A 27,609-nucleotide genomic window follows, 5' to 3' on the forward strand; every position below is an offset into this window, starting at 1 on the left:
TAAACGGTTGTGAGTTTTATTTAAGTTATGTTTAGTCATATTCACAACTTTCTTCTGCATTCTCTGACGAATCTTTTTTTTTTTTTTTTTTTTTTTTTTTTTTGGGCATTTTTTGCCTTTAATGATAGTGACAGCTGAAGGTATGACAGGAAAGGGGGGTAAAGAGACAGGAGATGACACGCAGCAAATGGGCCGCAGGCGGGATTCGAACCGGCGGCCGCTGCAGAGAGCCTCAGTACATGGTGCGCACGCCCTACCGACTGAGCTATAGGGGCACCCTCTCTGATGAATCTGACGTATTTGACATATCCTGTGAGTTCCTGGAAGTTATGGCAGCTAGTAACTAGCTGGCAACAGCTAGCAGTAAACGCATTGTTACCTTGAAATAATTATGGATTGCTCTGCATTTAAATATTGTTAGAAACATTTGGGATAAAGTAAGTAAACAACTAAACAAATAGGTCTAGCTTTTTAGACATTTTAATGAGGAAATGTTACATATTATAACATTAAGAAATATAAATATCCAATATTTGATGATACCCCTGAAAGTTACTCAATTTATTATATTAAGAATACAGAATTTTGAGCATCTGTCCAACCAATGTGCTTTTTCATTTTGGAACCTCTGGCATCAAATTATCAACACTTAAAGGACTGATGTCTGTATGATTTAGTGGCTTCTAGCAGTGAGGTTGTAGATTCCAACCCCTGACATAAATAAAGATGGACATCGCATCTCCAGTAAGAGTGCTGCTATCTTGTGCTGGTGACGTAATATGGAGCCAGAGTCTGCACAGAAGTGATCAGGGTTAGAGCCGCGCTTTTGAGTTCCCACCTGTACGCGCAGTTGACTCTATCGTGAGCCAAATTTAACCCAACCAAATTTATCAGAAAATTTAAAACAGAAACAAACACCAGTGTGATGAGAACAATGGTGGTTTACTGTAGAAACATGACAATTCAACATGGCAATGTGGAAGTGTACCTGTGCCCTCTGTAGATATAAATGGCTCATTTTAAGGTTTACAAAAAGGACAATGATTCTTATTTTCAGGTGATTATTCACTGATGAAAACATATACGATAAAAACATGATATCCCATTTCTGCCATATTCTGCCAATAAACCCTGAACATCTGACAGACTGGACCTTTAAAGCAGCAGAGTGTGACTACATGATTTTGTTCCCGTTTAGCAAAAAGAGGAAAACAGCTTGTTGGGCAGCGCTCTATCTCTCAATCTCTTTCTGATAGATCGATGATGGAAAGTGTGCGAGATGAATGAGCAGAAAGATGGGGCCCAGGTTTGGCCTTAACAGCACTTGAGTGATAGATGGTTTGTCAAACACTCTGATTGCTACAGGCCAAGAATGCAGAGCAGCCAGGATATAATTTAAGGTCCTTCAAGCATGCATGAAATTTGAAGCTTTCCTCCATTTGATGGCTCCGACCAAAACACATGTCATCTATTATAAATTCCGAGGCCAACGTTTTCCAAATGAAACACAAGGAGAGGATTGTAGGTGCTCCTCTGTGTCGTCACACCTGCTCAATCTCTTTCTCCAGAGCAAACAGAGCAAACATTTCTTTCACGGACACATACAAGCATGCCTGTGTGTGTTGCAGGATTATAGTTTGACATAAAAACACACATGTTCACATGCACACACAAGCACACAGATTCCAGGTGTGTCTTGAAACCAGTAATCAACTTATGTCATTAATCAGCAGTGGCGTGTTAACAGCTCTTATGCGCGAACGTACAATCCACTCCTCTCTTCTCTTCACTCGACAGGCCGCAGCTGAAAAACAATCCTCTTGATGTAAACGAGTATGTGTGTTTTTTCCCCGACTCCGCTTCTGTCAGAGGTAAACAGGCGTTCTCTGAAAGCCAATCTGGTGTGACAGGAGAACATAGCTGTGTTTGTGTCTTGCCACACGCCTGTGTGTGAGTCTTCGCATGCACATATGTGTGCATTTGTGGGTGTTATCTCACCTTCGGGGCAGATGATTCATTACAGGCAAGCCATGGGGTCGGGGGCCCTGTCGACGGCTGTTGTCATGGAAGCGAGTGCTGGAAACAGCAGATCTCCTTTCAGTATCATCTTCAGATTGTTGGGACATCGCCTTGGCTTTCTTTCTCTTCTCCTTGTTGTCTCCCTCTGTGTTTACTGCGGCGTCTGTCCATCTGTTGCTCACACTTTTTGACGATTTGTTGTTTTTGTTATTTTTCATTACATATTGATATAAAATAATTAATAAAACAGATAATGTTGTACCCTAAATTTATACTCTATACTTTATACTTTTTTTAGGGCTCTAACTAGAACCAGGATTCTTCAGCTTGTCCCCATAGAAGCCTCCTTTTTGGTTCCTGGTAGAACCTTTTATAAAGGTTTCACTCGAGAGCCCTTTCAGTGTTCAGTGGTCACCCAAGAGGTTCTATCAAGAACCCTTTTATATTCCAAGGGTTTTTATATAAAACCCATCCAGGGGCTTCTACTGAGAACATTTTTTTTATTCCAAAGATCAAGAACCCTTTAGTATTCCAAAGATTTTATCTAGAACCCAACCAGCGTGTTGTCCTCAGAAACCTTTTATATTATGCTACAAGGAACCCTTGACAAACCCTTGACAAAAAATTCTCCACTTCTTTCATCAATCCTAGAACAACCTTTTTGGGACCCTTACTTCAAAGAATGCATGTCCAGAGTCAGATTACAACTGTGATTTTAAAATATGCTAAAATGCCACTTATTTATTTGAGTATTTTTCTGTTTTCCAGTGCAAGAATCACGACTAAAATGGCTCCCTGCATGGTGGACAAACACCAGGCCATGCTCAGGCTCACATCTTATTTTTCTCAGACAATCTGCAATTAATTTCCACACTCTAGCGTGCAAACACACTCACAGACATACTATACACTGAGACCCCGTGACCCAGTTGTACGCAGTGGTGGACAGTAGTGAAGTACATTTACTTGAGTACTGTACTTAAGTACATTTTTTGAGTGTCTGTACTTTACTTGAGTATTTGTTTTTTTGGAAACTTATGACTTTCACTCCACTACATTTCAAAGACAAATATTGTACTTTTGACTCCACTACATTTCTAGGAAGGTTGTTGTTACTTTTTGACTGAGCACATCGTTAAAGTCAGCTGCTGCTGTTTTTTCTTTTCTAAAATGCAATTGGTCACATGCCGTGTTCCTCACAGAAGGAAACCAATCACAGTCGCTCCTCTCAAATGGGACTGATGTAAAAGCAGAAATATGTCCAGGCGCACTAACAAGCACAAACAAGCTCTCCCTCTGTCATTCAAACCAAAAGCGGTAATGGTGACGGCAGGAGAAAGACAAAATTAAATCTCAAGATGTTATTATAATTATTCATTATTCCAGGTAGCTTTTAAAGTTGGATTGTTTTTATAAGGGTGAAAAATACAGCATAATTCATGTATATACTGCCCCTGAAGACAGAAAGAAATCTCAGTTATTTAAATTTTTGATTGCATTTCTATGCTGAAGTTTTTATAGGTGTTTCTATAGGCTTTGTGTAGCAGAGTGGTTCTACAAGCATCAGTGCATCATTAGATGGTTTCAGAGAGTTACAAGCTTCTGCAAATGCATCATGAAAACAATACAGCATGTATTGATATTAGAAAATGTACTTTGTAATTTGTACTTTTGAATACTTAAGTATTTTTTAAAAACATGTACTTGTGAATACTTAAGTATTTTTAAAAGCAAGTACTCTAATACTTTAACTTGAGTAAAGTTTTGACTGAGCAACTTTCACTTGTAGTTGAGTAATATCTGACCAGGAGTATCTGTACTTTGACTCAAGTACTGGGATTGAGTACTTTGTCCACCACTGGTTGTACGTAAGTTTGGCTGGCATATTTCTCTACTCTATCGATCTTCTTTGTTCAGCTTGGCGTCTCTTCTTTCTTCTCTGTGATGTTGAAACACAGGCTGGCCATGGTAAACTGGATTGAAGAGGAAATCCAGGGCAGGTGGGTATGAAGGAAATGCACAAAGTAACAGAGACAACTGTGTGATTGATTGTGTTTGATTATTTGACAAACATGTGGAACACTTATGAGTCTTTTCATTGAAAATACTTGTATGATAGTTATGTGACCAGGAAAGGTTTAGGAACTTTTGAATGTGGGAGCAGTTTTAAAGGTCCAACGTATAAGGTTTAGGGAAATCTACTAACAGAATATGGCAGAAATTAAATACAATATTTTTTTATATTTTGGGGGACTATTTGCATTTATTAAATAGAAGCAGTCAAAGAGAGACAGGAAAGGAGCAGAGAGAGGGGACGACATGCAGCAAATGGCCGCTGGCTAGAAATTTTACCAAGGCTATACATCTACCAAGTGAGCTCCTGGAGCACCCAATGAAGTATAATATTCATAAGTGTGTTTTCATTTGTGTATAATTACCTGAAAATAAGAATCCTCATGCTTTTGTTATTTTAGAATGAGTTGTTTATATCTACAGAGGGAAAGGGTCTTCTTCCATGGAGGCTGTGCTGCACTGACAGTAGCCCAGATAAACCAAACTCTGGCTCTAGATATGTTTCATGTTTTTCATAAGTTTTGCGTCCATCATAAATCCTCCTACCTACACGCTTGTAAGTGGAAAGTGAGATGAGGTGTTTGCAATCTGCAAGCTCACCACTAGATGCCACTAAATCCTACACACTGGTCTTTTAGAGACAGCGTTAAATTTGTAAAATTAGTAAAATTGTGTTATGACTTGTAGATGGATTCATGACAATAACAAACTTTAAGATTTACATTATAACAATTATATTGTTCATTTATTATTCAAAGTAATAAATTTTTGCAAATAGACCAAAACAGCTGCATCATTCATAGTCATTTATTTATCTCTCTAAAGTCATTATGTGTCACTTTGTAGTCATTTTGCATCTCTTTGTGGTCATTTGGTGACTCTTTGTAGATGTTTTGCCCCTATTTGTGGTCATTTTGGATTTCTTTGTGGTCGTTTTGCAACACTTTGCGGCCATTTTTCATTTTCTCTGCATATTTGTAGTGCTTTGATTGACTTCCCAACAAAAAATGTAACTGGTCACTCATACAGAGATGTTGATACTAAAATAACAGTTTCTCTGACTCTAGTAGGGGAGTCACCAGGGGTGACCAATCAGCTTCCTGATGAGGCCCATGCCACCCTACTTGCCCTGCCCCTTGTATATCTGTATATGTCTGTGGCCTCAGACACTGGACAGTATGTGCATGTCTGCACAAGGCATGTGCAGACATGTACAGACAGTAGATGTTGACAAAGCCCAGTTTTTCAGTTGACATATTTCATCATTCATTCACAGAGAGAGTGCAAGAATGACATCACTCTAACAACATGTGCTGTAACCATAGGAATGAGGCCAGGATTAGCACTTAATTAGCAATGAAGGGATGGGTGGGAAAAAATAACAGCAGATGGGAGGAATGAAATGTGAGATAATGAACGCTCAGGCCTTACAGACAGAAGCCACGCAAATGCCTTTGGATTTTTGCAGCTGGCTGGTTATTCAAAGACGAGTGTGGAGATGAAGGGACTTAGTCATTATCAAGTTCAGAGTCACATTGTAGTTGGAAAACAGTGTAGAAGCATGTGACGGTGTCTAAAGGTAGAAACACAAATTCAGCGGTACTTTCACCTGTGTTTGAATATATGATCTCATCTGGGCCTGTGCCTGGTTGCATAAAACCAGGCTATGGTTTACCTTAAATTTTAATCCATATGAGACAGGAAAAAAATTATTTGCACAAATAATTTCCTTAGTATGTTGTAAAGGAAAACTTACTGTAATATCTCTCTATTTGCTCTTAGTGACATAAGTATTCCCTTATGTGTTGCTAGAGGACTTTTCAGGACAGAGTGAGCGATGTGCAACTGATGTTAGCACTAGCAACGTTGTAGCTAGGTAACAAAAAGATGACACTACTCTGTCTCATATATTAACATTATTGAAAGCATTTTTTCGACTCATTTGCTTTCTTGCTTTCACAATAATATTTTCATATTTCTTCATTACTTGATATACGGTTTGTTTTGCAGCATGTTTCTTAAATTGATTTGGTCAATTACCCCTAGTCTCATCTTCTGCTTATGTGTAAGCTATTTGTTATGACTGGGTTAAATTTATTTGGGATTATGTGCTTGTGCTTTTCATATTCTTCAAGAAAAAGAACATTCCTGTTTTCTTTTCCTCTTTGTCACTCTTTGTTGTCCATTTCCAAGAAGCTTGCTATAAAGGCGCGTTAACTACGCTAGCTAACAACTGAATATTGCTGTCTTGAGCAAAGCGTAACCATGATAACTGAGGAGTACATGTGCTGTTTTATGACAGTAACTGCTTTGAAAGCTTCAGGCACTTAGGCAAGAAGACAATTTAAGAGGCTTTATGCAATGTGAACCCATAACCCTGGGGAAATATTTAACTTAAGGGACGAACTCAAATTTTAAAATCAAGGTGGTTTATGTAAACAGGCACTGGATCAGTAATATAATGAGAAGATAAATATCTCAGGCCCAGTAGGTTTCTATCTCTGCTCCAGATACATTCTTAATATTCCTCTAAGACTCAATTTTTTTATCTCACAGTCATAATCTCTGCCATAATCTCTTTTGGGTCCCAGTATTATCTTTTAGGCTGTCTAAATTGATGTTTATTCCTCTATCCTTCTATCAGACCTCTGTCACAACTCTGCAAATGCCCGTGGTCGCTTCTTCCTGTCATGACTGTCAGATGTGATATTATCTTGATGGAGGCAGAGCGCTATCGACAGACAACAGGACAAACACTGTGTGAGGAAGCAGCGTGGACAGATACACCATGGTAAATGTCAGCTTTAATTGGATGCCTATCGTTTAAATATTGCCCGTCAAGACCAAATAAACAGCGTGACTCCCCATGACAGGATGTGCAGCTAATGTGAACCTGGGGGGTAATACATTCAGCCATCTCTGGTATCAGCAGCTGCTGACGGAGGACAAATACCAAGTCAAAAGTGAACTGAAGGGCACTCCAGATTGCTTCTTATTTGTTTGTTTAGCTCATTAGCACCTGCTACCCGTGTCACATCTAGTTCACCTTGCCGCCAGCACAGCACCATAGTTGATGATGAGGTGAGCAGCAGAATACTGAAGCAGCAGTGTTAGTGCAGTTTAAAGGTTATTCTGTGTGAGCATTTGTCTACAAAATCACTTAAGGACGAGCAAAAGAGCTTCTTGACCTCTGCAGTTTTTAGCAACACTAAGGGCCTTTTCACAGCTGAAAGTATGAACCAAGGTTCACATTTTTGTTGTATGAATTTGATAGTTTTGCTTTCACGTTTCAATTATGTGAGCACACTGAGGGACTATACAGATACCTACATCCTGTTATTATCACCTGCAGGTATTTGAGCTGCGTCTCCCTATACTTACAGTTGTTGGGTTTGTAGATAGGTGTGTATATGACTTTGGCTGTTGTCAGTTCGATTCCTCTCTCTCATCATCTTAGAAAATAAATAAAAAGTACCAGAATTTTTTTGTGATTTTTTTACATCTGACTCTTCATAAAGTCATCAGACCAAATATCAAACATTTGGTAGCATCCTCTCCCCATGTGCCACTGCAGCTCATTTTGTTTTGTTGCATTATTTATCCTTTTCCCAGTTCTGATGATCGCACGCCAGAACTTTATACGATCAGTTCAAAAGTACCAAACCATTGTTTTCACGCTAGAAATGACCCGAAACATCGTTTCATTTGACCTGGACCAAGACCATCTCATTTGGTCAGACCAAGGTTCAGGTGTCTGGTCCTGACAGTGGTCTAGTGGAGGTTTTACACCTGTACTTTTGGTTCAGGACAAATTTAATAGTCCAAAGTCCAGACCAAGGTAAGTGTAAAAGGGCCCATAGATGCCCTTAGGTTTGTCAGTCAGTCTGCTGCTTTGGTCCAGACTGAAAAATTTCAGCAACTATGCAATGGATTGCCATTACATTTTGTACAAACACTCAAGGTCCTGAGAGGATGTATCCTAGTGATTTTGGTGATCCACTGACTTTTCCTCAAGTGCCATCATGAGGACATTTTTGCCTCTAATTGAAATGTCCCCACAAACTATTGGATGAATTGCCATGACATTTGGTACAGATATTCATGTTCCCCTCAGGATGAACTGCAATGCGTTTGTGATCTTTGGACTTCTCATTTGGCACCATCATCAGGTGGAAATATTAGTTTGGAAATATTGCTACCAGCATGTCTAAAGTGTAACAGAAGGAAATGGAAGATGCACCCTGCAGTTTGGCACACTGACCTATTGATGTGTACCTGGTGCAGGTGAAAGATAGGTACAAACCAGATTACAGCCACACAGAGAGTCGGAGTGAGAGAGATTAGTGGGCATCTGAAAGGGGAGAAGGGAGAGGATTTAGCAGGATGAGGGAGAGGAGAGGACGGAGGATTATGGAAGCCAGAGCCTGGATCCCAAAATAATCCTCTCAGTATACTGGGCTTTATGCGCTGTGGGGCAGAGGCCAGTTTGAGATATTAAATTGTCACTGCATTCATGTGCTGCAGTGTGAACGTGCAGAAAACACTTCCGAATGTGTGATCACCACCACCACCAGCACCACCTCTGTTTTAGATTAGGAAGTGTTTGATTTCGTCTTTAGTTTTTGAACAACACACACACACACACACACAGAGCGGCAGGCATGTTCATTCCATCTGCCTTAATCTGGAAAGCTGGTTGGGAGCTACGTGCTTGTATGTGCAGCTCTAAGCGCCTCCTTCTTTCCATGCTCCATGTTCTAATTTGGGTATTGCCATGGTTACATAAGATTGAGGGTCAGGAGGTCAGTGACGTTGCAGGCAAACACCGGATGGATGTGTGGCTGCTTAATGGCGACAGAGGGACATAATATAACCCGAGAAAGTCAGCAGATGAGGATCAGGAAGGAAACCATCAGACTGACAAAACCATGCAGCAAAATACAAGGAAGAGGAAGTTTACAGAGAATAAATATAATAAAGGAAAACAGTCAGTCTGCACATTTCCCAGCATTGTAGTTTTAAAGAGTACATTCATAAGGAAGCAGTGCATTACTGCTTTGCATTTATCTTCCAATGTTTAGCAAATGCACAAGTGGGAGTGGCAGGACCTATAGAAAAGTTTGGGTAAAACACTCTGTACACTTGAGCATGCAGGAACAATAAACAGAGATAAGAAGATAAAATGTGCACATACTGTAGGTGGTGCTGAGAGACTGTATGCAGAAGTCTGATCTTTGATCTTGTTATGATTCAGGACAAAAAAGCGTCCACAGTGATAAAAGACAGAAGAGGGAGACTCACTACGCATGCACACACCAGAAAGACGAGTGAGGGAGGGAGGGGTGTGAACACTCTGTGTTGCTCCACTAACCTACTTTCCATAATCTCTCTCTTCTCCTCATTTCATAACTGTGCCTAAGTTACATGATACACTCGTCATCTTGCCCACGCTGGCAAATCAATTATTTTCATCAGTGCTGTTACTGATGACTGTGGTTTGTTTTTGTGTGGCAGACTCGGAGGGTGTGCCAACTCTCTTTGTCTTACACACACACCTATATTACAAAGGGAAATGACGGGAGTAAATATGTACCCAATGAACTGTAATAAAATACACTGTTGTAATGAAGCAATGTATTTCATTTATCTTAATACAATTTTGGGTTACAAGCTTCACCCTCACTGTTTTAAAAATTCTAAATTTAGTCTGGATTTCATCATTTCAGGAAATGGAAAACAAAATAAAACAAAATAAAGCACAACAACCCGTGTTCACACCTAATTCCTCTGCCAAGATTAGTGTTTGTTAATCCACTTATTTAATGCATAAGTCTTACAATGTTGCATCAAGCGAAAGGGAAACTGAGAACACAATAAACATCTCTTCCAATAGAAATAGCTATTTAATTAAAAAAAAAAAAGTACCATAGCAGATTTAGTCTGTTATTTCATATGTAGAATTCCTATTTCTAGAGTAATATGTTTTAACTTAGGCTATATACTGTTGTATGAATGTAAGAGTTATTATAGTTTTGTATTGTTCATTAGTTTTTATTTTTATTTTGTTTGTAAAGACAACTGACTCACATGCACATCTCAGTCTCAACAATTATATACACCAGTTTCTCCTCATGCTTCTTGTCTTGACAGATTTAACCAAATTGACACAGACATTAAAAGACATTTCATGCAAGTTTTTATTTTATTTTTGTTAGTTTTGTAAATACGCAATATAATTTCCATTAGTCTTACTTTTTTCTAAAGTCCAGTTTTGTATTCCTTAACTTTTTTTCGCACCTAGCTTCACTTTTTAGTGTAGTTTTAATTAACTAATATCCTTCGTCTCAGCTCTTGCCGTGGTGTATACAAAACATTCTAAAACGCTGGTGTGACCCTTTAAGTCTGTTTATAATTCACAAATCCAACAATTTATAGCCTTTGGTGTATGAAAACAATAATAAAAAAAAAAAACACTGGCATGGCCCTTTAAGTCATTATAAAAAAGTTTTATAGACCTCATATCCAATAATTTATAGCCTATAGACGGATGTCATAGGGGCATTATCCTTCTGTACTCAATTTTACTATTAATATTTGTAACCTTAAAATGGGCCATAGTTCCTATCCACTGAGTAGCGGGGAGTAAAAACAAACCACTGCTGCTGATTATTAAAAGAAAAAGATCTGCTATGATATAAAACAGCAGCTTGTTATTAAACAGTTCCCACGCTGGTTCTCTGGTGTCTCCCTGAACTGACACACTGCCACACTTTCCCACGCACGCGAGAGCAGAGAGCTTCCTTAAAGCGCGCGGAGGGGCGGCGCGCGCGCGTGACGGGGCACGAGGCGGGCGGACCGCGGGGTGACGATCATGTGTAGTCCACGCGCCCAAACTAGGTTACAGCAGCAAGCCACCGAGACACAGAGACACAGCAAGACAGAGCCGAGAGACATAGACACAGAGCTGCTGCTGCTGACTTATTATTTTATAGAGTGGTGTGTGTTTTTTAATCACGAGAGTCAGACACGTCTGAGACTGCGCAGACTGAGCGGACACGAAGTAAATAACTCAAACACACCCGCTGCTTTTTATTTATCTTTTAACGTCGGCGCGTCTGAAGAAGAAAACGGTAGAAAATCCATATGAGGATTTGCTGCCGTGACAGTTTTCAGCTGCTCCGGTTCGGAGCAAATAAGTGCGCGTCGCTCTCGGTGTTTCTTGGCTTCGTTTCCACCTGGACTTTTATGCCGTGAAGAGTTGGCTACACTTCACCGCCGACATGAGAGGTGAGTTTGCGGAAATTATTACATTGTTAAGACTTTACATTTGCCAGCTTGACACGTCTGGTGTTTGTAACTTCTGAGTTGCATTGCAGTGTGAAGGCACTGCTTTGAGACAGTCCGAAGTGCGTAGGCTGCAGGCGCGCACGAGAATAAACACCAGATTGCAACACGGAGGGCCATTAAAAAAAACATTTCTATCTTGATGTATTTATTTTATAGCATTTTAATATGTCGCCTCAAGGACTGTGAAACTTATTTACACGTTTAAGCTTAAAAGGCACGCGTTTGGCTCTTGATTATTTTGATTATCGCACAAATACGTGACTATGCGCAAATGTATTTGTGCATTATACTGTATATTTGTATAAACTACAAGGGTTTCGTGCATTTATCTAGTTTTTCCTGTGTTGTAGCTGTGCTTACTCTGTTTCACCGGTGAGCGACTCATGTTATGTAAGAGCGAGGGAAGGGAGGGAGTGAGCGGAGTGATTCAGAGGCTGTCAAGCCGCACGAAAAGCTGTTGGCAGTAATTGTTTAGCATGAATAAATAGTCCTTTTTTGTTAGATTTGTCTCTCTTTTCTGTTTGCTGTACTCTGTTGTATGCTGTTACACTTTTTTTTTTCATTATCACTTTTGAACGATTCAAACAGCAATCTTACAATTCAATTTTTAAACAGTTTTAGTCGTTCTTTAGGGTGCCTTATGTCTTCATGTGTTTTAAAACACTGGAGGAGTGTTTTACTGTGTTTGCCACAGTTAGTTGATCAGCCAGCGTGTTTTTGTTTTCAGCGTCAGCAGTATGGCGGCCAGTGTCGTGGAGGGGGTGGAAGAGAGAGGGAGGTGGTGCTCCATTGACCTAGTTCTGTCATTGAGGATTACAGCAAGTGTGTGTGTGTGTGTGTGTGTGTGTGTGTGTGGTTGCCTGGGGGTAGAGGGGCATGGTCTGCCGTCATTACTGGTGAGACAAGGTTGATAATTTAAATCAGTTGTCAGGGCACAGTGTTCTGTAGATATGAGCTGCACTGAGTGAAAGAGCCTGATCTGAATGCACCTTGCAAGAGGCACTGCTGCCTTTTACTACTTTTTCTTAGAAAAAAATTATGCTCCTATGAAATATAAAATAATCTGTTTATATACAGTATTTTTTACTTTTAATAAGATAGACCAGGAAAAAAAAATATTAGTTTTGTGATATGAAAGCCTCCATGTACCACTGTGACAAGCAGGATGTGGGCACAGCAGGCCTGCATGTAACCAAGAAGCACAGCAGGGTTCAGTTGAGCTCAGTTTCCCCTGTCAGCTAAGGTTACTTACATCAACCAGAGTGTGTGTCACTACAGTCCAGCACGGCTTGTTAATCTGATTTTGATTTTTTGAGCTTTTTTGATACTTATAACAATATAAGGGAGTAAAAAAATCTGATATCAAAATAACAGCCAATATTGCAGTGATCCCTAAAATCAGTGGTGACAAAGGTATGCAATGGAGGCAGGATATTTTACAGTTTAACAATAAATTTTATTGTCCAAACTGACATCAGATCACTGAAATAGCAAACTTCATTGGTTTTTTAAAAACTTAACTAAAAATAAAAAACACAAACTGAAAAATATATATGTATTTAACTTGAAGAAAGGATAAAACATAAAACTAAATGTTATGTCATGTAAAAAGTAGTATCAGCACATATTGGACAAAATATGCACCAGTATAGACTAGGGCCGCAACTAACAATTATTTTCACTGTCGATTAATTGATGAGTTGTTCAGTCTATAAAATTTTAAACAATTGTGAAAAATATTGATCAGTATTTCCAAAAGCTGACAGTCGACAACTAATCAATTAGTCTTTGCAACTCTATGAAAGGTCATAAAATCCAGAAAAAAAAAATGCTGCCTATAAAACTAGAAAAATATCCTGAATTATGTTCTGTCAAAAAAAAATATCATTTTGGCTCAAAGAAACCCAAACACATTATCTACAATGTAATCCCCAGTCTTCAATTGAATTTATTATTTGAGAATAACAGAAATAGATGTAATTTCTCTGAGTCATCTTCATACCTGATAGATTGTAATACCACTGCTGTTGTACTTGTTGTTTGTTGAGAAGTTATTCTCGTAAACAGTTACACAGACAGGTTAGACAGGTAGGACGTGATGCAATCAAATAAACAAACTTCTCTTAGATTATTTTGTGCCTCAGTGCATTAACGGTGTGCAGAGCTGTAGCTTTATTAGCCTTATAAGTCTGTGCCGGAGCTCAGTTTGCCCAGGATCAAAGGTACAGTCGCAGTAAAGAGGAGAGGCCGCTCTCTACTCTTGCGAGGCCATTCCTGTGCTGAGCTCAGTCCCACAGCCGCTATCTGTTGAGTGTGCAGCCTTGGGCGAGTTCACAGCGAGCTACAGTATGTGTCAAGGTGCCCTTTCTCTCTGACAACTGCACGCTAAGATTCCATTCCTCTTACCTAAAGCTTTAACTCTCAACCCAGCCTGCATGTTAGTATGCAGGCAAAATGTCAGCATGTGAGCATGGATCTGTGGCTTTTTGTATATGTTGACTGCACTTCATTCTGCAGCACAATAATGCACACAGTGATTACATAAAAATAATATTTGTCTTCAGGCTGACTGAAGCAAAGTCATTTTGATAGGCCATATCTGTTTACCAAGTCTGCGTAAGGATAAGTGACATTCTGACCAGACGTAAGGAGATTTTAATTCAAGGCGACTGTGATTACTGCTGCATAGTCCTAAATTTGTTCCTGCGGCTCAGACCAGCATGCAAAATTACATGCTGTGAAGTGAATTCCTCAGTCTGGTTTTGCTTGTGTTGCAGAGGCCCACTTGGGTTTGAGGTTGGAGCTGCATAAACAGCACAAATCAAGTGAATGCACTTTATCTCCTCTGATCAATGGTGAGGGATTACAGAGGAGGCACAGTGGGTAAAGCCTGTTTTCTTGGCAGGGTAGCATTGCTGTTCAGCATGTAATTGCTTATCATTAAGTGGGAAAATGTGTAGAAAGGTATGTAGACTAATAAATTGGTAAGATATAGTTTTATGTCAAGTCACTGACTTTACATTTTTTATTGTTCATAGAGCTGCAATTGATTAGTTCTCAACTATTAAATGACTTAGCAACTGTTTAGAAAACTGATTACTTGTTTGAGTATTTTTAAAAGAAAATAACTAATGAATGAATTCAGAAAATGATCAAAGATTAATTGATAATGAAAATAATTGTCAGTTGTGGTCGTAATTGTTAATAGTGGCTCAATCCTTAAGATAAACCTGAACTTATGCAACAAAAAAGGGAAACTTCTTGAATCAGTTAGTCCACATTTCTATTATATTTGATTGCAACTAGGTCTCAAATTTAGAATTATTTTCATTGTCGATTAATCTGTTGATCACTTTCTTGATTAATGGATTAGTTGTTTGGTCCATAAAATGTCAGAAACTGGTGAAAAATGTTAATTTCTGTTTCCCAAAGTTAGTCACATGGGGTAAAGAAACCAGAAAATATTCACAGTGAAGAAGATGAAATCAGATTATTTTGACTGTTTTTGTCAAATCAGTTAATCGCTCATTAAAATTTGATAGTGAAATGATACTAACTGATTGATCATTGCAGGTCTGGTAGCAACGTGTGTCTCTTTTTTCCTACTTTGTACATAATGTATACACCATGACATTACTAGTTTCCAGTTACAGGCTGTGTAAATGTCCCTTTTTTTACTGTAAACCACTTCCCCTTGATTTTAGCTGAAACATTTCTTACAATACAACATTTTTACTGCTCCTTTCTGTCTACTGTTCTAAAAAACCTTAAATAATGTCTACAGTTAAATGGACACGGTATACAATAATACCTCACATTCCACTGGTATTACATCTGCTGAGTAATTATCTAAACCTGCTGTGCATTTTTAAAGAGTTTGGGGGTTAGTGTCAGGCCATACTGTACTATCTGTACTCTCTAGGTAGGTCAGTGGGTGGAGAAGATAAAAAGCAGTCCTTACTGTTACAGTAGCTGTATAGAAAACACGTGGTATTTGAGGCCCTGAAATGGGAGTTGTGTAGAAAAAGAGTATGGCAGACAGAGAACATAATCTAATCTACTACTTTTCTCTATATATAGAGGACATATATTAATATAACTCCAACTTTTGACTGTTCTGTTGTTAACCAAACCTTTCAGTACAAAGAGACAAATCTCCATGTTGCACAATACACCATATATGCTGTTCCTCCCACAGAGAGGCCCATGAAACACCCTCAGAATGTAGGTTAAGTATACAGTTTTTCAGGTAAACGTGAAGTGCAAGGTAAATAGGACCTTGGACTCTATTTGATTAGCTGTGATGAGAGGGCAAAGTCTCCCTTGCAGAGGTTTTACAGCACCGATGAACAAAAGTGCTGACCAATAAAAACTGTCACATCGACACACTGACTGACTGACACATTAATTACTTTTTAAACACCACATATGTTTAAGTTTAAAGGTTTTTGGTGTTACCTCTAACATAAAAAGATGCTTCTCTGTAACAAGGTTCAAAACATCAAAGAAATTATGATTGGATGGATTTTTAAAAAAAAAAACATTTTGGTACGGATACTACACGACAGTGCTCCTATGAGGTGTACTGAATTACTGTTTCGCCCTTTAAATATATACAGGATGTTGTTTAAGCTTGTTTTGACTACAACCCAAAGATATTCAGTTTATTTTCATTAAGCAAAGAAATTTAAGTACAAAGTAAAGTAAAGAAACCATTTTTTTTTTTTTTCGAAACTGAAATCACTTTTTAAAATGTTACTCTAAATAATTTATCTATTATTAAGAGTTGAAGAATAATTTAATAGTTGATAGCTAATTGATTTCTCAGCCACTCTAGAACACACAGATGTGGTGTTTTTCTTGACTGTGTCAGGACATTTTGTTTCAGTACAAAGATTCATGGACATGCTTTAAAATACTCACATGGGAATAAAGGAGCTGTTGTTCGGGCATACAGCATACCAGAACATTAATGTTCACAGAATAGACTGTTTGAGACTCTAATAACTGCTCTACATGCTGTTGTTTACACTCAACAGAGCTCACTTTTGTGCTGTGTTGTGATTTGCGCAACATTTATTTGCCAGTAGATCAGAGCAGCAGAAGGAATCTCTGGGCGGCCAACTGCACCAGAGTAAAAATAGATTTATGGTTGAGCTCAAACGCAGCTGAAATTTCACTCAAATACTTGACATGCTGCAACAAGTCAAGAGCTACTATTAGCTATGTCTGTTCCCCTAGCTGCAGCTTACTGTACTGGCTGTTTTTAGAAGTGTTTCCAGATGTTACACAAGTTGTAAAGAAAAAACGGTAGGGCAGTTGGGTTTCAACTGGTCATCCATTTTTCAGCCGTCAAACCTGACATTGTTTTACTTCAAGAACAAAAAGAAGGCCTCCACCTCCCTTTGCTTAAGTCAGATTTGGATCCACCTTGCAAACCTGCAAGAAAACCAGGTTGCGCTCAGCTTGTGTTTCTGCCAGTGGTGGCGCCGCCCACTCCGCTGAATGGGAAACTGTGTCAGTGGAGCAGCTCCTGCTCTCTGGGCCTGACAGTGCTGCTCAGCTGACTGGCAGGTGAGGCAGCAAGTCACAGACAAAGCCGCCTGCTCAGCGGCCAATGCGAGCGCGGGGAGGGGGGTGAGGCAGGATCGTCACACCGTTGCCAAGACAACCACCTTTGAATGAGTGTGTTCGTGGAATGTGGCCAGACGGCAGTTATATAACAGGCTGAAGGGCGGGGTGAGGCGCTGGAGGGGGGAGCGATAAAGGGAGCAGTGGAGAAAGGGATTTTTTTTTCCATTGCCCTTTATTTATTTATATCTTTCGGTGGCGTTGGCTGGTAGGAATTCTACCCAACCGAAACAGTTAGATATGTCACCTGCATGACACAGACAGGAAAATGTTGAAGCGTTTTCAAGGGAACATCACTCACTAACCTCTTTAGCTTTGCCTCAGTGTGTGATGCAGATCTGTCCCCTACGCAGAGTGACTCATGTGATTAGTTGGTTGTGAGTAGTTTATAAAAGAGCCTTTAGAAAGAAGCAATTTTCTGAAGAGCCATGATGGCTGGTTAAAGCCGCCGCTGCGATTTACAGGTTACCTAATGCCCTGTGTGACCCAACAAAAGTGGTTTAGGAATCGTTTGGCACACCCTGAACCTCGAGCCAAATCAAATCTTGCACACAGTCCACGCAGTAACAGTCAGTCGTAGACGTTACAATTGTAGGCCTTGGAGGGTTCAGCGCAGCAGTATACCTTTGTTAACTAACATTTTGTTCATCTTGGAAAAGGAGCCACAGACAGGGAGAGGGAGAGAACTGTGAAACTTTATAACCCCGGGCCTCAGCTAATGCAATTGACCTGCTATTCTGGGCTTGAGGAGGCCCAGCTACTTAGATAAACAACATAATGAAAAGAACAGGCTGTTCCAGGGTAAGAAGGCTCAGGCTGCTACAATGAACACAAGGTGTATAATGTATACACAGTCAATCACAGCAACCTCTGTGCTCTTGACACTTATTTGTTTCTTCACAAACCTCTAACATTCATTCATCGTTAGCAGATACATTTACAACCTCATAATGCAGTTTAAACACTTGACCATCATGAAATTACCTGAATTTCTTGTGAGAATAGGAAAGTGAGTCTACATTAGGGCTGCAGCTAATGACTATTTTTATTGTCGATTAATCTGCCGATTTTTTTCTAAGTTAATCAATTACTTTGTCAATCACTGTTTCCCAAAGCCCATGACATCCACGTTTCAGTTGTACTTTTTTTTAATTCCTCAAAGGATTCATTGGTTATCAAAAGAGTTGGCTATTGATTTAAAAATCTATTCATAATTAATTAACTGATTATTCATTAAAGCTCTACTCTGTGTGTACTATCACATGCTAGGTGTTTGCTGTCTTGTGCCAGTTTGAATGAAAAACCAGTGTTGTCCAGAGTAAATAATGGTTTATTATAGGCTGCCCACTTGACTTGATATGACTGTGGTGTTCTATTGATGATATCTGGACTCGGTATGATAGGCCTGAAAAGCAAATGTTTAATGTTCTTGTGATTTGCCTCTATATCACAGTGCTACTGGATGTTGGCCAACTATATGTTTACTTGCTGCATAGCTCTGGGGTTGCTTGGTTTTCTATATATGATGATGGAGACGGGGTTGCATAACAACTGAAATGGATAAAATCTCCTCTCATGCTGTGTATCATGGAGGGATCCAACTAGGGATTAAAAGATAATCAGTTTCACGCTAAACTGCGATAAAATTCCCAATTAGTATTACAATTTTTAATTATCATTATTATCACGTTTGATTACCATGCTTTGAAAAGGCTTTGGTTCAGCATCGACCAAAAGACAGTCTCCCAGCTGTAGTATGCAACGTGGGTTTGTTTTGCATCACTGAGAACACTGCAAAGGACATGATCCCACTTCAAATCATTACAGTGTTTTCAATATAAAACTTGGTGAAATGATTTCGGTGTGTGCATCAGTACTTTTTGAACATCTTCAACATATTATAACAATGCTCTGATAATGATAAATGTGATCATTTTAGTCAGTCTGCTGATAATTAATCAAGAAGTTGTCTTTTTCTATAAAATGTCATAAAATAAAGAAAAATGGCCATTCTGCATTATGCAAATTATTTTACTGCAGAGGCAAGTTTGCTTGAAAATAGACTGAAATGATTAAAAGTGATTGCAGTTTTGATTTAGTTGTAGTCATAGTCTAAAATGCTCTTTAGATTTAGTCATATATTAGTTTTCTGAATTGTTTTAGTTTAGTCCAGCTTTAGTTGATGAAATATCCTAAAATTTTAGTTGACTAAAATCTTACAATGTCCAACACTAAGTATACTACATTTCTTCAAATATGCGTTCTTCTTTTTGTTACATATTTGTTTGAATTAAAGGAATTTGCTCGTTATCTTTAGTGAGTCAGGTGATCTTTTACTTTACAATCTAAGATTAGCATTTCTGGGTCACTCACTTCTCTAATCAGTGCGTGACAGCACTGGTGTCTTTAAGATTTCTGTATTTCAAGTCAAATGAAAATACACTGGGCTCAGGTAGTGATAAAAGAACATTAGCTTGAAAAAAATGATTAAGTGTTGTTAATGTTACCTTTGTTGTGTTTTTACTGAAAATTGTTGCTCAGCACGGTTTACTGGGGATCTTGTTTTTCTTGATGCCAGTGTGAAAGTTGAACACTGACATTTCTATAGTTTTCGTCTTGCTTGTATCAGTAAAAAAATGTTGTTTGACGAAAATTATTCAGCAAAGAATTTTTACTTTTTTCCCTCTTTATTTCTCTTCTGTTCTCTTTCTTTCTATTCAGAGTTCATTAAGGAAATTAACACTGACTTGCTGACTGAAAATAGTCCCTAATTAATTCTCTGTTGATTGAATAGTTGATTCATTTGCTAATTCTTCCAGATCTAGATCATTGTTTCAATTGCAATCAGTATTTAATCCTATCTTTTCTCAATAAATTTCAATTTCTTTCTAGTTAACCAACTAGATGATTATACTAATTTACATTTTCAGGTACCTAATTAAATGTTTTTTTTCTCTTTCATCTCTCTCTCCAGCTCAAATAGAAGTAATCCCCTGTAAAATCTGTGGGGACAAATCATCAGGGATCCACTACGGTGTCATCACCTGTGAAGGCTGCAAGGTGAGCTACCCATTTACTTCAGTCTAATCAAAGCATTTTGTTTATGCTGTATACCAGACCTGAGAAAAACGTGGCCTGGGGGCTGGATGTGGTCCGCTGAAAGGTTTCATGTAGCCTGCAAGGTTAGCATGGAAACATCAAAAATTAAATATCTAGCAAAGACAGTCATTTTTCGTACCATTAAACCATTATCAGACCTTTATTTTGAAAGGGGTCAGTGTTCGTTGCTAATGACAATGAACTGTATATTGAACTTTATCCACATCAATGTTGTTAATGTTCCTGTTCTTCTACATTAGCTGCTACTATTGTTGCAACCTGCATGCTGCATGCATGGTACACTATAAAACATCAAGTTTTGGACATTGACAACAAAATATTAGCCCATAATTCATCACATGGTCATTCAGAAAGGGTGACCAACAGTAGAGGTGCCCTATATAAAACACTTATGTCTATTTCATTATTAGAGATTTGACCATTATTAGGACCTTATATTGTTTGTGTGTGATCCACAGCAGCCTGATCAATGTCTCATATGCCCCCCCATGAAAAATAATTGCCCACCCTGGCCCTATACCCAACATGATTTTAGATGCTTACCATCTGTCTGTGTTTGTCTGTAGGGTTTCTTTCGACGCAGCCAGCAGAACAATGCTATGTACTCCTGCTCACGACAGAGAAACTGTCTCATTGACCGGACCAACCGTAATCGCTGTCAGCACTGCAGGCTGCAGAAGTGTCTCGCTCTGGGTATGAGTCGTGATGGTGAGTTCAGCTACTCGATCTATATTTAATTAACTCAGAGTTTCCATCTCCCATTTTTTTCTTATCATCACATTGAATCAGTAATGTAATCCTTGTTTGTCCTAGACCATACCCTCTTAAATGTTTAACCTTTGTCTTTACATTCTCCTTCTGCAGCGGTCAAGTTTGGTCGGATGTCCAAAAAGCAGCGTGACAGCCTGTACGCAGAGGTCCAGAAGCACCAGCAGTCCCAGGAGTGTGCAGGGCTTGGCGTCCGCGAGGACAATAGCGACATGGCAGACCATGGGTGCGCCTACAGAAGAAGCTCCAGCACCGCGCTCAGCGATTTGGATGACATCACCACACTACCAGAGGGCCTGCTTTTTGACCTGCCGCTGACCCCGGAGGACGCCGGCGGGGACTACTGTAACCTGGACATGCTGGGTGGTAGTGCAGGCAGCAGCTCATCCTCACAGAGTTCACCAGAACAGACCAACTTGGACTTTGTAGATGGCAACATCAGCATCAAGCATGAGTACCAGCTGTTGCACGACTCTGGACTCTTCTCACACGCTATCCTCAACCCGCTGCCCGAGGGCTGCTCCCTGCTCGAGATAGGTCAGTAGAAATCCTGTCATGTCTAGCTACTGTATAATGGCTACTGCTGTTGTGTGTTTGAACTTTAAATCCGTCCTAAAAACAACATGGATCTCACTGCAAATTTTTCCTCCGGTCAGAGCGTATAACTCAGAGTGTGGTGAAGTCCCATATTGAGACGAGCCAGTACAGCATAGAGGAGCTGAAGAGAATGGCATGGACCTTGTATAACCCAGAAGAGACACGCTTATACCAGACCAAGGTATATACACAAGCATATGACAGTACGACCTCTTTTATACACACTCGTGTAGTGCCTGTTCAAAAAGTTCCTGTTTGGAACGGGCCGGTTGCTTCCTCAAGAACCAATCATCCAAACAACTTCGCACTCGAAACTGTGCTTGCTTGGGTCCTGAGCAATACATCTGCCATAACGCCTGTGTCCAGTAGCAGTGCTAGAGTAAATTCATCATGTGGGTGCAAAATCTTACACACACAATGTGATATACACAAAATATTGCGATAAAATGTTATATAGAATTTTTTCCCCCACTCCTGCTTGAAGTGTAGTGAAACAAAATGGCAGACTTACAAGACAGTGTAACCTCTCTGGTCTCTGTTTCATCAACTGTCCTTAAATGTACTGTAGCGAGCGACGAAGAGCATGCTGCATTTGGTAGTGTGACAGTATATAGAGGTCCCCTCTCAATAGTATTAAGTATTGAGTCAATTGGATGAGTAGTTGCTGAAAAAATCAAAAGACAGAGAGAAAGTTCTTCCACTTTACTTCCATTTTAAGGATTGAGTTTATTAACTCTTGAAAATGTACACTGAATAGATGATTGATATCTGGTCCAATGAAATGTATTGGGAGCATAGACACTTAACCGTTTATGGGAGATAGTGTAATATTACTGTTTAACAAAACTTCAGACAACACCAAATATATAAAAAGGTATGTCCAGAGGCATTTATTAGTTTCTCACTCTGGGTAAGTGGTAAAAACAGTAAACTCCCTGCCAAACTCTCTTTTTTACTTCAGTTCACTGATCCTCCCCTGAAACTGTGTGGAGCCCCACTAGTGGGCCTCCCGCTTTGAAAACCTCTGGTCTAAATTCCTGTACATCACATAAACACTTTTTCATATCACTATAGTTTGGCTCATCATGCTGTTTTGTTCTCTTATACAAGGTTCACAGAGGAATGTTTTCTGTTTTTAGCCTTGCACAAAAATCAACAGTAAAAGTTCAGAGAGAAGTTTCCACTAAAACAAACAGAGGCGTTTCCTTCTTATCATCGTATTGAATTCTTTTCAGTCAATGCAAACACTTTTATCACATATTTGCTATGGGAGATACAATAAATATGATCAAACTGTAGGTCAGGGCGTCTTTAAGTGGAAATCAGACAGTCCTTGATGTCTGAACACGAGTCAACAGAGGATAATACGACTTGTATGATGCCTTCAAGTTTGTGCGGTTCTAAGGCCTCCCTGTCTGTTTCTCTTTCAGTCCGCTGAGGTGATGTGGCAACAATGTGCCATTCACATCACCAACGCAATTCAGTATGTGGTAGAGTTTGCCAAGCGTATGTCTGGCTTCATGGACCTCTGCCAGAATGACCAGATCATCCTCCTCAAAGCAGGTCAGTGGATGACACCAGTACACACACACACACACACACACAGTTTAAAATCTACATACTGTGTTGAGACATAACAGTCAACAGCCTCCAGCAGGAAAGCAAGCCTGCTGTGGGCATGTTTATGACTGAGCTGTGACACAGATAGCTGTTGTCATATGAACAGTATATTACCCTGAAGTGTAGGTTGGCTGCACAGAGTTCAAATATCACATGCAAGCAGAGTGACTTGAAAAGGTACATGGTTGTTCTGCTGCTGAAGAAAGACTTGCTTTGTTGTAAGTGCTTCAACTTGTATATCATGGAGGCCAACGGGTGAACTATTTCTTCATGTTCTAGAGATATGAAATCGATGTATTGTTGTTAGTGGCTGGCAAAACAATTAAACCAGTAGGAAGATTTATGACCTTGAGTGGCAGCCAAGTTTTTTTCTTTTGTGATGTTGTTAAATTGAAGGAAACAAGTGTGAAGGTTTTCTCTCAATGCATTTAATTCGACTAATTAGATGCTTCAGTTAGAAGTCCATACATGATTTGACAAACCTGGTGAAGGGTGCAGAAAGAATACAGGTTTGTTAATTTATGCAGACGACCAGTTACCAACACAATCAAGCAGAAATACATTCCTATAAATGTCAAATCCATGACACCATATAATCAGCTGTGATCATGCAAAAGTTGCTTGATTAAAAAACGAAGATGCACATAGACAAACACTTTCTTCATCTCGTGTTAAACCATGACTTAATGACAATGTGCATTGTCTGCCTTGATTACATGAATCACATCCATTTCTGTACAAGTGACAATCCTCCTGTTGTTCATTGTTCTTCCAGTAAATTATACTGTATACCTCATCATTAAAGAACGATAGATGCTTCAGTTATCCAGCACAAAACAGATGTTTGTATAGGGATCCAATGTTAGGTTGTATTTTACTATTCCTTCATTTTATCCTCAGAAAATGTGTGTATGTACTGGGTCTGGTCCATATGGCTGAATTAACAACAACTTTTAAGTTTGCAGGCTCTTTTTCCTCCTTACAACTTGTTCAGACCAGCAGTTATTTAGATAATGTATATGCTAATAAGCTTTTTCTCTGTATTTCTTTGTGTGTGTGTGTGTCTGTCCACAGGCTGTATGGATGTCCTTCTGATCCGTATGTGTCGCGCCTATAACCCCATCAATAACACACTGCTCTTTGATGGAAAGTTTGCAACTGCTCAGCTTTTCAAAGCTCTTGGTGAGTCAACACATAAACTTGATAAAAGGAGGGATTTTAAGTTTATCTGTTTTATCCGTGTCAAAAACATCATAGTCAGCAGGTTTGGTTTTGATGATGACCATCTTTTTCTCCTTCTCCTTCCCTATAGGCTGCGATGACCTTGTGACTGCAGTGTTTGACTTAGCTAAAAGCCTGAGCCGTATACAGATGTCCGAGGAAGACATAGCTCTCTTCAGTGCTGCTGTACTGCTATCACCAGGTGAGATTAAAATTTCTTTGACTAAATCAATTTAATTTTGCCAGGGTATGTATGTACAATTCTGTATCAGATCTGGAAAGGTATACATACATGTCGTATTTACACTCATACTAAACTGAAAGTAAATAAACCTGTAAATGGCACTGTACAGTATTTCACACATCCTGGATAGTAAAGGAGAAGAAATTTGTTTTCTATTTACTGATTTTAATACACTTCAAAGGTACATATTACTGTATCAGTAGATAATTGCACAGCTACATCAGTAACGCTGCATCCATGGCGACAGTACTGGCGCCAGTGTAAAACTCCTTAATGGACTGTAACCATGCTTTTGCAAGCTATAATGCAATAGCTGCAAAGCTTGTATATATAATTTACTTAGATGATGTTTATTTTACAAACATAACATACATTTTTACTCACCTCCTTTGCAGCCAGACGTTTATTTCAGTTCATTACAGTAGAGTATGAAAATCAGCTTACAGTAGCAGCAGTGTGTGTACACACATACACATTGGAATAGGCTTAATTTGCCATTTCTGTCTCCACAACTCTCAGGTATTTTAATTACTAACATTACAGTATCTTACTGTTTCTTATTCACGTGTTTAAGATTTAAATTTAAAAGATAAATAAACCTACCAGTCACAACAGAACACCGCAGCATCATACAAATCTAACATTGCCACCTCTTAGGTTTAACACTGAATTTTGCTAGTTTGAATAAAGGTCCTGCCCCTGACTGGGCAGACAGCCATCATAGTTCAGGATAATGGGGTGGCACCTGGGATGGCCAATCAGATTTAAGGGGCGGCCCCTGCAGCATGCACAGAGTTGAAACACCAAACCTGTCACTGCACAGGCAATTCGCAGCCTTCTGTCAAAAGTCATAAAATCGCCAACGAGAACAGGTTTAAAAATGGTCCCTGCTGACAACTGCATTACCATGCAGTTTTAACAAAACTAAAAACTGTATGATAAATCACTTATCTCAGGCAACTGCCGTGTCTCTGCATTCTTATTTTCATTGTGTTGTGAGGTCAGTGCCTACCTTGACGTAAATCAGTCTAAAAAGTTGCAATAAGCTTTGAAATATGATCAGCAGTTGTGAAAGCAGGCGGCTACAGGTGCTTCAGAAGTCTCAAGAACTCTTAAAATCACATTTATTAATGAAAAGCCTCAAAAAGCATTAAATAGTCTTAAATTCTGCTTGAGGATTTCTTAAATATTTATTTATTGAATGCTGTAACGGTGGACTGAAATGGTGTAAAATTCACTCCAGGTGCAAGAGTTGAATTTGAATATCCCTGCTATCCTGTTACAGTCTTTTAAGTTTTTGCTTATTTGGAAAAATCTTCTTTAACTCAACCAAGTTATTGTCATTTTGCTTTACTTATAATTTTCAACTGACAATTATATATGTATTTACTACTGCTTTACATTTGATATTTAGTTTTATTGAAGAACTGCCCTTAAATTAAACAGTGGCATTATAAAGTCTTACATTAACTTGCTAAGACATGTAGACACAAAGTATCAATCAATGTGCAAGTTATACAACTTGACACATGTAATGCTCAGTGTATTTTGTATTATTCTGTGAGATATTTGTACATTGTAAATGAGATGCTGTTTCAAACCGGCAAAATAACAACATCTTGTCACTATAATTTCCCTCAGACCGGCCCTGGCTGACAGATGTGCAGAAGGTACAGAAGCTGCAGGAGAAAGTCTATGTGGCTCTGCAGCGCTGCCTACAGAAAGAGGGAGCATCAGAAGAGAAACTAGCTAAGGTAAAAAGCCTGTTGCATTATTTTGCCAGTTTGCCAGTTTAAAAAATATATATTTAATTAGTATTTCTTTCTTTTTTATTTAACTCTACTCCTGTGTTTTTCTCCTTTAGATGGTATCTAAACTTCCCATCATGAAGTCCATTTGCAACCTTCACATCGACAAACTGGAGTTTTTCCGCCTGGTTCACCCTGAGACAGCGTACACCTTTCCCCCTCTGTATAGGGAGGTTTTTGGCAGTGAAATCACCTTCCCAGACTCCACAGAGGGCTAGCGTCTTTTAGCTACGTGCAGCATGATTCAAATAGAGACACTGAGGCATAGGGAGGGGGGAGATAAAAATGTGGCAACCAGCTGAGGCAAAACCAACCAGCAGCTCAATGACAATCCTGCACGCTTCACTTTAGGACACACTCCTCTCACCTCCCACCCTGCAAGCTAGTCCGTTCAGCTCCAACGAAACACTACATGAACTGCTGCTGGGTTCTCAGTGCATGTTACCTCTTTTTTATGGAAATTATTAAAAAGTAGCCTACATAATTTGTATTCTCAAAAATATTTTTCTATGACGAGACCTGAAACCTCTCATCATGTTGAATTCCTTTCTAATATAAATTTGACTTACGCCGTTCTCACAGTTCCTGTAAGCTATTGTTGAATGTACCCCTTTTTCCCTTAAACCGTTCAGCACAGCCCTAGGCTTAATAGAGAATGTACATACTTAAAATCCTCAGCCACTTTGTGGAGATTTGCAGTAATGATGCCTGTTTCAGTTGTCAGTCTAGTAACAGTTTTCTTTTCAGTCAGTCTTTTTTGGTAGCGCCCATATTTTGCAGTTTTGTAACGTATGAACAAACTGTTTAAAGGGACCATGATCAAACTCGCAAACAGACAGGGTTTTTTTTCTTTTTTAAAGTGTATGAATCGGGCAAACACTCAAGAGTGTCGCTGCCACCATGCACCTACAAACTCTTGCACACACAGAGCACAAAACAGAGCACTTATCCTGATCTTTGTAGGTATTTTTACTAGCACACTCTCAGACACTGATGTAAGTGAGCTCTTTATTTTTTTTAATGCAATCAGTGACCTCAGTCCTAATACCTTTTCCCTTTGCAAATGCCACTTAGAGAGCACGAGTGAGAGAATCACAGAGATATTGTGAAAGTATTTTCAGATGTTCCATTTTCATATATATATACATATATATATAAATA

At 39.1% G+C, this 27,609-nt stretch overlaps 1 protein-coding gene across 1 annotated transcript; it reads left to right on the forward strand.

The window, feature by feature from the left end:
- Window positions 1-10,963: 10,963 nt before the first annotated feature.
- Window positions 10,964-27,151, forward strand: rorca (RAR-related orphan receptor C a). Its single transcript, XM_084722986.1, has 10 exons — window positions 10,964-11,379; window positions 20,045-20,130; window positions 20,757-20,898; window positions 21,055-21,495; window positions 21,615-21,736; window positions 22,986-23,118; window positions 24,250-24,357; window positions 24,488-24,598; window positions 26,282-26,394; window positions 26,505-27,151. Exons 1-10 carry the CDS (start codon window positions 11,373-11,375, stop codon window positions 26,664-26,666), a joined length of 1,425 nt encoding a protein of 474 aa, XP_084579112.1. The 5' UTR covers window positions 10,964-11,372; the 3' UTR covers window positions 26,667-27,151.
- The last annotated feature ends 458 nt before the right edge of the window (window positions 27,152-27,609 follow it).

The sequence above is a fragment of the Lutjanus erythropterus genome, chromosome 7 (genome assembly GCF_056507025.1).
Source record: "Lutjanus erythropterus isolate fLutEry1 chromosome 7, fLutEry1.hap2, whole genome shotgun sequence".
Taxonomy (NCBI): Eukaryota; Metazoa; Chordata; class Actinopteri; order Lutjaniformes; family Lutjanidae; genus Lutjanus; species Lutjanus erythropterus.